Source organism: Notamacropus eugenii, chromosome 5, assembly GCF_028372415.1.
Source record: "Notamacropus eugenii isolate mMacEug1 chromosome 5, mMacEug1.pri_v2, whole genome shotgun sequence".
Classification (NCBI taxonomy): domain Eukaryota; kingdom Metazoa; phylum Chordata; class Mammalia; order Diprotodontia; family Macropodidae; genus Notamacropus; species Notamacropus eugenii.
In genome coordinates this window covers 32,217,596-32,230,275 of record NC_092876.1, presented here as the reverse complement: position 1 = coordinate 32,230,275, position 12,680 = coordinate 32,217,596, and the positions used below count along the sequence as shown (strand labels likewise).

General features: G+C 49.5%; 2 protein-coding genes across 7 annotated transcripts; one reads left to right on the top strand and one right to left on the bottom strand.

Annotated features, from left to right (window-relative positions):
- Nucleotides 1-5,076: 5,076 nt before the first annotated feature.
- On the bottom strand, nt 5,077-8,311 carry LOC140503948 (interleukin-15-like). Of its 6 annotated transcripts, none has more exons than XR_011966914.1 (4): nt 8,130-8,311; nt 7,296-7,487; nt 7,152-7,196; nt 5,077-6,317 (listed from the first exon to the last, which is right to left on the bottom strand). XR_011966914.1 is itself a non-coding variant. In XM_072608389.1 (4 exons), exons 2-4 carry the CDS (start codon nt 7,458-7,460, stop codon nt 6,513-6,515), a joined length of 477 nt encoding a protein of 158 aa, XP_072464490.1. In that variant the 5' UTR covers nt 7,461-7,487; nt 8,130-8,311; the 3' UTR covers nt 6,226-6,512. The 6 variants fall into 6 exon arrangements, 2 of the variants coding, with proteins under 2 accessions (XP_072464490.1, XP_072464491.1); XR_011966917.1 differs by having other exon boundaries at nt 5,184-5,286; XR_011966915.1 differs by having other exon boundaries at nt 5,870-6,317; nt 7,152-7,217.
- Nucleotides 8,302-12,508, top strand: RPS16 (ribosomal protein S16). Its single transcript, XM_072608392.1, has 6 exons — nt 8,302-8,382; nt 9,149-9,409; nt 10,679-10,780; nt 11,539-11,635; nt 11,743-11,790; nt 12,312-12,508. Exons 2-6 carry the CDS (start codon nt 9,362-9,364, stop codon nt 12,455-12,457), a joined length of 441 nt encoding a protein of 146 aa, XP_072464493.1. The 5' UTR covers nt 8,302-8,382; nt 9,149-9,361; the 3' UTR covers nt 12,458-12,508.
- Nucleotides 12,509-12,680: the final 172 nt, after the last annotated feature.

Below are 12,680 nucleotides of genomic sequence, written 5' to 3'. Positions count from 1 at the left end.
ATGTTCCAGGGCAGTCTAGAGGAGCCAAGTTCAAATCTGCCCTCAGGCAGTCACTTGATGCATGACCCTGGGCCAGTCACTAAACCCTGGAAGAAAAGACGTGTCTCATCCTTCTAAGCCCTGAATTTCCTGTCCTGGGGTGGGCCAGTCTATCCTAGACGTCTATTCTCTTACACAATCTCTGAATCCTTTTTCAGTTTCACCGTTTGTTACGATTTCTACAACTTTTCCTCTTCCTTTGATCTCATGGGGAGTGTCCCAGTAGTGCATCCCTGGGCTAAAGCGTACAGAAGTACAGTTTAGTGATTTAGATCCAGGTTGCCTGGACCAGCCAGCCCACAGCTCTACTAGGAGTTCATTTGTATCCATTTTCGTGAAGCCTCTGCTACATTTGTCGTCTTTGCCAATCTGATGAGGGATGTGAGTTGGAACCCCAGGGCTGCATGAATTCCTTAGTTAATTAGTAATTTGGAGCATTTTTTTCAAAATATATGCTTGTTGATAACCTGGATTTTTTTTCCATGGAAAATTGTTTCATATCCTTTGACCACTTATCTATGGGAGAACAGCTATTGTACTTACAAATTTAAATCAGTTCCGTATATATTGGAAATAATATCAAATAAACTTTATGCAAAGATTTCCCCCAGTTACCTTTTCCTCCTAAAGTTAATTGCATTGGTTTTGTTTGTGCAAAAATTATTTAATTTTCTGTAATCAAGATTGCCCCTTTTATCTTATTATCTTATCTCATATCCTTATCTTTATTTTTAAAATTTCCATCTTCATTTGACTGTTCTTTCCCCCAGATCTGAAAGTTAATTTCTCCTTTGCTCCTCTGATTTGTTTATAATGTGACTTTTTCTCATTAAGACATGAATCTATTTAGTGTTTATCTTGATATATGGTATGATGTGTGGGTCTAACTAAACCTAGTTTCTCCCAAACTGCTTTCCAGTTTTGCCTTATTGTAAGTCTGTACTTACTCTTCATGACCCCTTTTGGGAGTTTTCTTGGCAAAGATACTGGAGTGGTTTACCATTTCCTTCTCCAGCTCATTTTACGGATGAGGAAACTGAGGCAAACAGCATGAATTGATTTGCCCAGGGTCACATAGCTAAGCTGAATTTGAACTCAGGAAGATGAGTCTACCTATCTCCAGGCTCGAATTGCATTAAAATAATACTGGTGACAATAGGGCATCCATTCTTACTTTACCCCTGATCTCATTAGAAAGACCTCAAGTTTATCTTCATCACATATAATGCTAACTCTGAGGGAATAGTTAGATGCCATTCACCATACTAAAGAAGGATCCATTTAGCCCTACGCTTTTTAGTATTTTTTAACAGAAATAGGTGTTGTATTTTGCCAAAAGCTTTTTCTGTATCTGTTGATATAATAGTATGGTTTTTTTTCTTGTTCTTCATATATATATGGTCTGTTATTTTAAGTTTTCCTAATAACTTAGTCATAATGTCTGTCCTTTTTGATATGTCACTGAAGCCTCTGCCACTATTTTCTTCAAAATTTTGCATCCATATTCATTAGGAGACTTGGCTTCTGGTATCATTAACGGTCTCTGTTTTGATTCTCCCAGGTTTAGGCATCAAGACCATATCTGTATAGTAGAAGGGATTTGTTTGGTGTTTCATACTGTTCTATTTTTCCTTATCATTTGTGTAATATTATAAATAATTATTTTTTGAACGTTTCAATCGATCAGCAAACATTTAGTAAATCACTATGATGTGCTTTAGCACCAGGCTGGTGCTATAAAAAGCCTTGGGGATTAAAATAGAAGCTAAAAAAAAAAGAGGCCCTCAAGGAATTTATAATATGATGAGGAAGACAACATGTAAACAGATATATACAAAGTAATTGATATACAGGATAAATAGGAATAATAATTAACTGAAGGAAGGCATTAAAATTTAAAAAGGTTAGGGAAGGCTTTCTACAGAAGGTGGGATTTGAGCTGGGACTTAAACGAAGCCTGGGAGGTCAGTAGGTAGGTAGAGCAGAGTATTCCAGGCCTGAGTTGGAGTTGAAGTGGGGGTACCCAGCCAGAGAGGATGCCCTATAGTCTGAGAAAAGGAGTAGTTTGTTTTTTTCTCCTGGAAGTCAGAGGGCCAGTGTCACGGGATAGAGGAGTAGGTGTGGGGGGATAAAGTGTATGAAGTCTGGAAAGGTAGGAAGGGGCCAGGTTATGAAAGGCTTTGAATTCCAGAGGACTTTATATTTGTTTTTGAAGGTAATAGGGAGTCCCTGGAGTTTACTGAGCAGGGGTGGGGTTGGGTGTGTGTGTGACATGATCAGATCTGTGCTGTAGGAAAATCACTTTGGTGGCTGAGTGGAGGATGGATTGAAGTGGGAGACTGAAGTGAGGCAAACAGACCTCCCTGACCTCCAGTAGGAATTGCAATAATCCAGGTGTGAGTCGATGAGGGTCAGCATGGGGCAGAGGGGGGCGGGGTGTTAATCAGAGATATTGCAAAGGTGAACTTGACAGGCTTTGACAACAGCTCGAATGGAGGTGGGGGGAGTGAAGAGTCCTGGACTGCTCCTGGATTGGGAGCCTGGGGGATGAAGGAAAAAAGGGAAAGTGTTCAGGGGCGTGGGGAAGGGGAAAGGTGATGATGTCAGTTTAGGACATACAGAGTTTAAGATATCTACTGGATAGAATTTACTTTTAAATTCATCTAATTGCAGGTTTTTCTTTGGGAATTCATTTATGGCTTGTTCAATTTGTTTTTCTGAGACTTTTATTTATATTCTCTATTCTCTTAGTCTGGGTACTTTATATTTTTGTCACTATCCATTTCATTTCAGTTGGCAGTTTTCCTGGCATATAGTTAACTAGGTCAAAATCATTCCAGATAATTTCCTTTATTTCTTGTGAATTCTCCTTTATTATTTTAGTTACTGGTAATTTGGTTGTCCTCACTATTTAAAATTTTCATTCAGATTATGCTTTGTTTCAGTGACTCCCTCCTCCCAACAATGCTGGTTTTATTAATTAAATTTTGCTTTCAATTTCAAATTTCAGAATTTTTATTTTGGGACCTGAAATGTAGTGGTTTTCCAGGCTTAGTTACTTGCATGTCCATTTATTTAACTGTTTTCTCTTTTACGGATCTGTGTTTAGAGAGACAGATACATTTTCCCCAAAGGGCAGCTTTGTCTGTATCCGATTGGTTTTGACATATTATCCCTCAGTTGTCTCCTTTGATGACATGGTGGATTGTTTCCATGTGTTCTTTGACTTTTTGACTTCAATTCAGTTGTCTTTTACTGAATAAAATCATGTTGTTTGGTGAACAGTAAGGTTGCGTTCCATATTTTGGCCTCGGCATATTTACTTTGCATGTCAAGGATAAGTCAAAGTACTAGCCTCTTCCTGCTTGATAAACCGAGTAAGTTGGTCATCACCCTTCCCAGAGCGCCTGGTTCTACTTGGTGAAATTAGAGGGTGGAAGGGGCAGGTAACAGAATGGACAGAGCTAATGACGTAAGGTTTGGGCCTCACCTGGCAGAGCTGAGCAGTGGTGGCATTCACAGTTTGTGAATCTGTCAACTTCGGCACTCATATCTTATCAGTACCCTCAGTATACCTTTGACCCCCTCAATTCACAAGACAGGGCAAAGCAAAAGCCACTTAAAGCTTCGGGTTAAAGTGGTGCAGTGGATACATTGCCAGGCCTGGAATCAGAAGACTCATCTTCCCAAGTTCCAATCTGGCCTCAGACACTTTCTAGCTGTGTGACCCTGGGCAAGTCATCCTGTTTGCCTCCATTTCCTGGAGGAGAAGGAAATGGTAAACCACTCGTCTTTTAGCCAAGAAAACCCCAAATGGGGTCATGCAGAGTTAGACACCAATGAACTAGAAGCTCAGCCAACTCATGCATTTCCTACTACCAGCCAAATTCCTGGGACTGGACTCCATCAAGCCCCACCCAGCCCAAGGGATCTTCTCCTACAGATCCCTTTACCAGCCTTTTGTAAATGGTCTGCCTGGTTGGAATGTAAGCTCCCTAATGACTGAGACTGTCTTTCTTTTTCTAATCCATATCCCCAGGGTTTAGCACAGTTCCTGGCACTTAGTAGGTGCTTAATAAGTATTTTTGGACTAACAGGTGTGAGGTGTGAGGATCCTTCCTGGCTAGCAGAGGGACCCAGCGGCCTCAGCTCTGGAGAGGGAATCCTCCTTGGTCCTTCACCTTTGACTTCGAACCTGAGTCCTGGGGAGAAGGGGGTTTCTTAACCAGCCCCTGCTATCTCCCTCCAGTGGGGACAGTATCCGGCCATAGAGTTGAGCCCTAACAGTGCAGAGCACATAGGGTTAGACCTCTGTCTAGTGGAGCAGCCTGAGCATCTGGCTCAGACTGGAGTCTGGCTAACAATGACAGCAAGTGATACAAACAGCGGGTCTTTCTATCCCACTTGGAGGTTCATAGAACATTTTACAAATGGCCTCATTTGATCCTCACAACCCAGCTGATAATAAGAATAGTTATAACCACCACCCAGCCATGAGCCGGCCTCCTCCTCCCTGCCAGGCCTGGCTCCAGGATCTTCCACAGTGGGTTCAAGGAGGGTGGCCCTTGAGCCTGGGAGGGGGAGGCGAGGGGGCTCCCAGTATCCTAACCCAGGGCTAGACACTTCAGACAGTGAATAAATATTAGGAACCCCTAAATTTGATGTCCTTCCCTCCCTCTCACCTGCTTCCTTACAGCCCGAGGGGGATCTTGATCCTGTCCTCCCTGAGAAATGGCACCTTGCTCCTCTTCTTGCCCCCCAGAATTTTCCATCCCTAAAGGTCTTGGGGAACAACTTCAGGCAGCTCCCAGTAATCCTCAGGCCCCTTTAGGTAACTTTTGTCCTGCGAATGAATGGAACACTGTCTTGAACCTGGTAAATTTAGAGGCACAGTAATAAATGGAGGAAGAAAAAGAATGGCTTTGTCTTCATTCCAGCTGTGGAATTGGGAAGGGTGGGGCAGCCCAGAAAATGTGTAGGCCTCAAAGAGACTAAGTCAGAAATGCTGTGAATGCCAGGCAAAATGTGATTTACTAACCATTTTATTAAGTGTTCGAGCCTGCTGTGCCAGTCACTGAGCACAAGACAGGAAGGCCTGGTCCCATACAGTTGAGGAGATGGGAAAAGCAACATCCACAAAACATGCGAGATGAACTGAGTGTTCAGCAGAGCCATCCAAGGGCCTTCAGAGAAAGCAGCTGGTCCAGGAAGGTCACAAAGACCACCCTGGCTGGGGCCTTCATCTTACTGTGGAGGGAAAGACACTCATCCAGGATCACTCAGTCAATCAAGAAGGATGTCCAATCTTCTGGGCTTTGAAGGAGAAATGGGTGGCATTTGGACAGGTAGAATTAAAGTTAGTGGGAAGGTCATCCAGGTGGAGGAAACCTTGGTGCCCACTTTAGGAGGTGAGTAATCCAGTCGGACCAGAGACAAGATCACAGGGATCTAGGTGTGACACTGCAAAGCTTGAGACAGTAGGCAATGGGGAGCTATGGAAGACTTAAAGCAGGAGCAAGGAGTGTGCTGGCACAAAGCTGTGCTTAGGAAGGCTTCCCCTGGCCAGCAGTCTCTGCAGGATCATGGCGTTTGGTAGGGAGCAGAGGTCATTGCTGGGGATTTAGCCTAGGAAGCAGCTCTCACTGTCCCTGGGGCAAGGTCATGAGACTGAGTCTCATGACAAAGGGGACAGAGTGCATCCTCACATGTGAATAACTAGTTCCAGGTTATGCAAAAGGGGTCACCCAACTGGCAGCAAGGTCCAGGTCCATTAAATATTTCACAAGCCTCCCTGTGCCCTTAGGAGGTTGTTTATAGATCAATCACTCCCTGATATTCACTCATTTATTTGATAAACATATAAATGCCAAAGTGGTGCCCAGCCAAGTGCTAGGGGCTGGATACAGCCTAGGGGGAAAGGAGAACTTTAGGAATCCTAAAGGCAGAAGCAATCCTGCCCAGGGAAGGTGGAAGGTGCCTCATCCGGGTGAGGAAAGCAGCAGCATTGTCACCTGTCTGGAGATGGAGGGGGTCTGGGGTGGGCCTTGGGGAAGCTGCCCACTCCACCTTCTCCAAGGATCTCCAAACTTCACTTCCAGCCCTAGCTGGGGACTTCAGGTCCTCCCTGAAGGGACTGGTGTCATTCACTCGCCATATCAGCTTCCTCTTTCTTCTCTGGGTCTTCCCTCGTTCCCACCCACCCTAGGACCTGTTGGCATTCCAGATGTAGATGTGGTAATAGGGGACCCCAGAAATCTAGGCCTCTAAAGGCCTCCAGCCTGAAAGCAAGAATGGGGGTGAAGAAGATTCAGGTGTGAAGGAGCAAGGGAGACCTCCAAGATCTCTCCTTCCCTTCCCTTTTTCTTCCCCCACTTCCCTCCCCTCCCTTCTTCCCTGAGGGATACCTGGGATTGTCTCTGGACCTGCAGGGTAGTATATGGGGGAGGGCTGGGCAGGGGTTTGACCACCCCCTCTCACCCAGCCGTACTGGCTCCAGCACAGGCTAAGTGCAGTATCTCCAGAAGTTTGGTCAAGAACTGGAGGACAGGCCTCTCGGGGTATTCCTCACAGCGGGGGCAGAGCCCTGAGGCAGCTCCCCACCTGGCTCCCCACAGGTGGGACCCCAGGGCTGTCAATGAGCGCTGCAGCCGGATCACAGCCCTCACTACTGCCGGCCCCTCCTCATACCCAATCACAGACAGCTCCACCCCAAAGCAGTGCAGAGTCTCCATCGGGCACACCTGCAGAGACCCACCACCTCCATCCTGTCCTGGGGACCCCTGGCAGAGAGGCCCCTAAACTCCATTCCCCTTAGCCCCGGCAGAACGCACACTGATGGAGACCCACCACCCCCATCAGAGGCCCAAACCATGACTCCTCAGAGTGTACCTCCCAAGCACCCCAACTGCTGACTTCTGAGGCACACCCCCTCCCAGATCACTGGCTACCCAGGATATCTAGGGCAAAAGCAATCAGGCACTCTTGCCTAGGACCCCTGAGGACAGCCAGGTTTGCCCCTTCTTAAGGGCCCTGACTTTCTTGTTTCTTCCACTGAGATACTAGCCCCCCACCCTCCATACAAAGGGAGTGGGACAAGGACAAAGCATACTCACAGAGAGACTGTCCGGAGTATAAAGGGTCCCCTCATTTCTATTTCCCTGGGATTGGAGGGGGAAGAGCTGGCCACTACATCGCCCAGACTCCTTTCCCACCATGCCCTCACCCACTTCCCACCCAGCACCAGCCTGCCCACTCACTAGGGCCTCCATGATAGCTATAAGGACCTCGAATGGCTCCCAAGGGCAGCTGGGGGGCCCCAAAGGGGGCCCCCCCAGGGGGCGAACGAACACAAGGAAGGCCCAGAAGAACCACATGTGGGATGGTGGGGAGGGGAGGGCAGGGCCTCTCCTACCCCTACCCATCTCCCTGGCCTAGGGAGCCTCAGGCACCTGGAAGAGATGGGTGGGAGGGTGGGATTAGAGTGTATTAGGGAGGGGCAGAGCAGAGCCCCCCACCCTCCAAAGCAGGGAAACTTTGGGAAGGTGAGGAGAGGGCCAAGTCAGCTGAGGCTGAGGGAAGGGAACCCCAGCCCCACACACTCAGATCTCACTGATGTGGAGGGGCCTGTGTTTACATGTTAGGGATCATGGATTCAGGGTGACCAGACCTGTTAACATACATGTCCCTGCCACAATAGTGGAGAGGGTTGACCTGTTCTCAGAAGACCCTGAATTCAAATCCGGCCTCACTCCCTAGCCAGGTCAGCCTGGCCAACACTTCTTTTGCCTGCCTCAGTCTTCTCATTTCTAAACTAGGAATAGTCCTAGCCCTTACCTGGCAGGTGGCGTGAGGCTCAAAAGAGAGAGTATTTGTGCCAAGCTAATTAATGCCGTTTAGCGCTCTTCTGGTCTGGGTCTCTTTAGCGTAGGTGACTACCTGTGTCTCTTCCCCTCTGTCGGTCTGTCTGTCCTGTCCTTGAGCTGTCTGGGCCTGGAGTCGGTGTCTCTGCATGCAGGTCCCTAGCTATGTCTGGGGGGGGCATTTATTTCTCTTCCCATTCTTCCCCCTGCCCCAATCACTCCCTCACTCACCCTCGGATCCATCCTCAGCTCTCAGCTCGATAGAAATGACAAGTGGGAAACTTCCGACTGGACTTGGAGGCCCCTCCCCGATCGATGAGTCAATTGATGGATCAGGGAGGAGGTGAAGTCAGAGGTCCCTGGCTTGCCAGCAAAGGAGTAGGGGCGCTATAGGTCCTGGGGACACGTAGACAGACCCCCTGGGCAGAGGGCTAAGCTGGGGAAACTGAAGCAACTCCAGGAGCCCCCGCCCCAGGCTGCCGGGGTAAGGCCGAGTGAAAGGGATAGGAGGCGAGGGCGGTAGTTTTTTTGGGGAGGAGGGTCCCTGAGGGGGAGCCCAAGAGGGCTTGGAGGGGGTTGCTGGGGGTAGGGGGGTCCGGAGGAGGGGATCTCGGGACGAGTTTGAGGAAGGAGTAAAGATCGGGAGATGAAGGAGGGAGGGGAGGGCCAAGGGAAGGAAGGCAGTCCTGAGGGCGGGCGGTGGGAGGGTGTTTAGGGAGGGGGTGGAAGCCTAGGAGGGAGTCTGGGGGCGGTGCAGCAGGGGTGGGAAATCTTAAATAGGAGAAGTAGGGGCGAGGCCCGGGGGTGGAGGGGTTGGGGAGGGATAAGGAGAGCTTGAGGGAGGGGCGCTGGGGAAGGGGAGGAGTCTTGAAGGAGGGGCGTTGGGAAAGAGCTTGAGGGAGGGGCGCTGGGGAGGGTCTTGAGGGAGGGGGCTGGGGAGGGGGAGGGGTCTTGAGGGAGGGGCGTTGGGGAGGGTCTTAAGGGTGGGGGGGCTGGGGAGAGGAAAGACTAAGGGGGGTTGGGAGAGTGAGGGAAGTCTGGAGAGAGAGAAACAACAGAAAGATTGGAAAGGGAAGGGGGTGGGATCAGGAGATGACCATACCGGTTTTAAAGGACCAGCCAATAAGGATCACCGTCACTTCGAGCTAGGCCATTGGCTGCTTCCCCTTTCACCGAGGCCAGGCTCCGCCCCTGCCGTAAAGTGCCGCAGCCGCACCTATTAGGCTCTGCCCCCTTTCTCTGGTGAGCAGCTTTCCCGGGCGTCTGCGCCTGCGCAAACCCTGGAAAACAGCCCTCGCGTTGCCCAGCGTCCCTTTCGTGCTTCGGCGCCGCGCGAGTGAGGAGCTCGAGTCCTCGGCTTCCGCTACAGCCGCCGCCGCCGCCGCCTCCTCCGCCTCCGCCTTCTCCGCCTCCGCCTTCTCCGCCTCCAGCCCGGCTCTAAGCCTGCGCTGCCCGCCAGCAACATGCCGTCCAAGGGGCCGCTCCAGTCCGTCCAGGTCTTCGGGCGAAAGGTTAAAGCGAGGGTCCGCGGGGTGGGGGAGGGGAGAGGGGGACTTCCGGTTCCGCCGGGGCCCACGTGTCTGCGCCTCGGAGGGCCTCCTGAGCCGAAGGATCCTGGCGATCCCGGGGTTCAGATCTTGGTTTGACGCCTTTCAGCCCCGCCGTGTCCCTTAGGACATAGGTTTTTTCTCTAAGGAGTGGGCCCGTGGGTGCGGGGCGTGGGTTGGGGGCTACGATGAGCGTGCCCAGGCTCGATGGACAGAGCCCAGGCCTGGCCTTTGCTCCTGTAGGCTGTGACCGGCGATCTCCCGCCTCCTGCCTCAGGTACAGTCCCACCGCCCCCAACCGTGTAAGGTGTGAGCGTTGGCCTCCCCAGCCCAGGTGGCCCCGCCACAAGCCCGCCCCGGCTCCTCGTTTGCCGGAAAACTGGAGTCGGTGGCGGGGAGCTCTTTGTCTCCCTCCCAGATTGGGGCTCTTCACCCAGCGGTCTGCTGGGCATCTCCCCTTTTTCTGTTCCTTTCAGGGGGTAGTGATTGGTTTTGTCAGTCTCAGCTGGTCTTAACCCCCCGTAGGAAGTTGTCTTGGCTGGGGGGGTAATTGCTCCTTTATTTCCAAATGGGAAAAATGAGGCCAGAAGAGGGGAGGCTGAAAGGGCATCTTGTATGAGAACATGGCACATACACCTGTAAGGTGCTTGACGATAGAGGTTCCACTTGTGTAACCTTCAGGATCTTCTCAACAAAATGAGTGAGGTGTTGGGGAGAAGGGTGCCCAAGGGCACATAGCTAGTACCTAATTTAGGATTTGAACATTACTTTTCTTGAATTCTTGTTCAGCACTCTTATGCCACTTACTCACAGGGCCTATTTTCTCAGTGAAATGAAAGTTTTGGATTGGAAATTTTCTGAACTCTAGAAATCTCAAATACTTAGCTGTGGTTATTTGGTGAGTTTGGATCCCCCCTATCTATCTTACTGAATCTCAGGCACTTCTGTTTCCTCATCTTGAAAGGGAGGATAATATTCCTATCTCACAGAACTGTCCCAAAAAGTGCTCTTTGTGAATTGTGAAGCACTGCACGTGGAAAACTTATGTTTCAGGAGTAAAGTGATTCCTGATAGAGGCCCCTCAGCAGTGCTGGGAAGGTGACAATTTCCTTAGCTTAAGTTTTTGTGTCTAGAAAGCAGTGCTTTGCTCTACCTACCTTTTATTGTTACTGTGAGGAAAGCACTTTGTAATCCCCAAAACCACATAGAAATGTGAGTTGTTTTTCTTCCCAGAAAACTGCCACTGCTGTGGCCCACTGCAAGAGAGGCAATGGGCTGATCAAGGTGAATGGGCGACCACTGGAGATGATAGAGCCTCGAACCCTGCAATACAAGGTACCTAGATTGGCCTGCCCTAGCCCTACAGCGTTCTCAACACCTGCCCTGACTCCTCTAGCTCTCTTCATCTCTTCAGGGAAGAGAAAAGGCAAAGGCAGGCCCAGTGCCCTTGTTCTTTTCTGCTGACTGGAGTTAGGGGGGGTGTGGGAATATACTTTCTATTAAGACACTGAGCCAAAGCAGATCACGGGAGAGCAAGGAGGCTCTATGTCCCTATGAGCTTATCTGCAGGAGAAAATGTAATTCTTCTACTCAACTACCTTTGGAGAAAAGAATGGGAATTGTCAGAACCTTCAGATAATGTAATCTAGACTGAGCAGTTGACCAGCAGCCAAATGGCTGCTTTTGTTGTGCCTTGTGTTGAGCATTGGGGGTACAGAGAGACAAGCAAGAAGGGGGCTGGGAATGGTGAAGTCCTGAGGGTCATGAAGAATGACACCCTTAAGCACCTCCCAAAAAAAGAGGCCTACGGTGGAGCTTGCAGATGTGGGCAGACTTCCAAGGAGGAGTATTGATGGCATTAGTATGAATTGGGCTGCTTTTATGATTCCAGGCAGGTTCAAGCTTTTACAACAGTGTCTAAAGTATGGGGTTGCTCTCAGTGACAAGGAATTCTGGGTTCTCTTCTGCAAATCATCATTCACATAATGATCTATGAACAGATTGCCATAATAATGGGAGATAAGAGTGTTTCACTGTGCTCTGAGGTTGTCGTCCTAGAGGCACATCTGCTCAGACTGTCTACTGTCTTGCAGCTGCTGGAGCCTGTCCTCCTGCTAGGCAAGGAACGTTTTGCTGGAGTGGATATCCGGGTCCGTGTGAAAGGAGGAGGCCATGTCGCACAGATTTATGGTGAGTTGGGTTTGGGTTGAAGGAGGAACCCAGGAATTTCTCTACTTGCCTCTTGGTATCCTTAGGGGGTGGTCACTGCTAATGTCCCCATTTCCCTCCTTCTGCAGCTATCCGGCAGTCCATCTCCAAAGCCCTGGTGGCCTATTACCAGAAATGTAAGTGAAGAATGGGTGATGTGGTCAGGTGAAATTCAGTTTATTTCCATGCCCTTCCTGTTTCCTGGGTACCAGTGTTAGGCCTAGGGGCTATACCTATACATGACTTTAGTCTAGAAAAATCATGTGGACAGAAATGGGCCATTGATTTTTCTTTGAGGAGTATGGTTGGTGGGTATTTCCATGGAATGCTCTACTTGGCTCCTCCATCTTTAGGGGAGGTGAACCACGTTCGATTTACAAAACACTCTGCATGTATTACGTGTGTTGATCCTCACAACCCACCCTATGGGGTGGTAGGTGCTATTTTTGTCCCTCATTTTGCAGGTGAGGAGACTTGAGATTAGGAAAGGTGAAGAGACTTTCCCTGGGTCTCACTCCTAGTTAAAGATATCAGCCATGATTTGCACTCAGTCCCCTTGTCAGCTGCATCTAGATACTGTTTGTACTTAGGACCAAGGTTTTATGGGCCAGGGAGTTGTCAGCGCACTAATCTGCTGTCCTCTTCCTCCTCTTTCCAGATGTGGACGAGGCCTCCAAGAAGGAAATAAAAGATATTCTTATCCAATATGACCGAACTCTCCTGGTGGCTGATCCTCGGCGCTGCGAGTCCAAGAAGTTTGGTGGCCCTGGGGCCCGGGCTCGTTACCAGAAATCCTACCGATAAAGCAACTGCTAGGATTGCGGGGTGTTTGCAATAAACTTGGTATATGACCTATTCTGGTTTAAGAAGCTGTGATTGGTCTTTGGGACAGGGTTAGGAACCTGGGGCCTGGAGGCCACAAGCAATGCTCTAGGTCCTCAAGTGTAGCCCTTTGACTGAATCCAGCCACATGTGGCCTTGAGGCCACAGCTTCCCCACCCCCGGTCTTGAACATGGATGGGATCTT

Coding starts and splice junctions, on each gene's coding strand:
- LOC140503948 (XM_072608389.1), bottom strand. CDS start 7,460: ATGGGTAGGGGTAGGAGAGGCCCTGCCCTCCCCTCCCCACCATCCCAC. Junction 7,197..7,295: donor TAGCTATCATGGAGGCCCTA/GTGAGTGGGCAG, acceptor CTCCAATCCCAG/GGAAATAGAAATGAGGGGAC. Junction 6,780..7,151: donor ATACTCCGGACAGTCTCTCT/GTGAGTATGCTT, acceptor GGGTCTCTGCAG/GTGTGCCCGATGGAGACTCT.
- RPS16 (XM_072608392.1), top strand. CDS start 9,362: ATGCCGTCCAAGGGGCCGCTCCAGTCCGTCCAGGTCTTCGGGCGAAAG. Junction 9,410..10,678: donor TCCAGGTCTTCGGGCGAAAG/GTTAAAGCGAGG, acceptor TTTTCTTCCCAG/AAAACTGCCACTGCTGTGGC. Junction 11,636..11,742: donor CCATGTCGCACAGATTTATG/GTGAGTTGGGTT, acceptor CTCCTTCTGCAG/CTATCCGGCAGTCCATCTCC.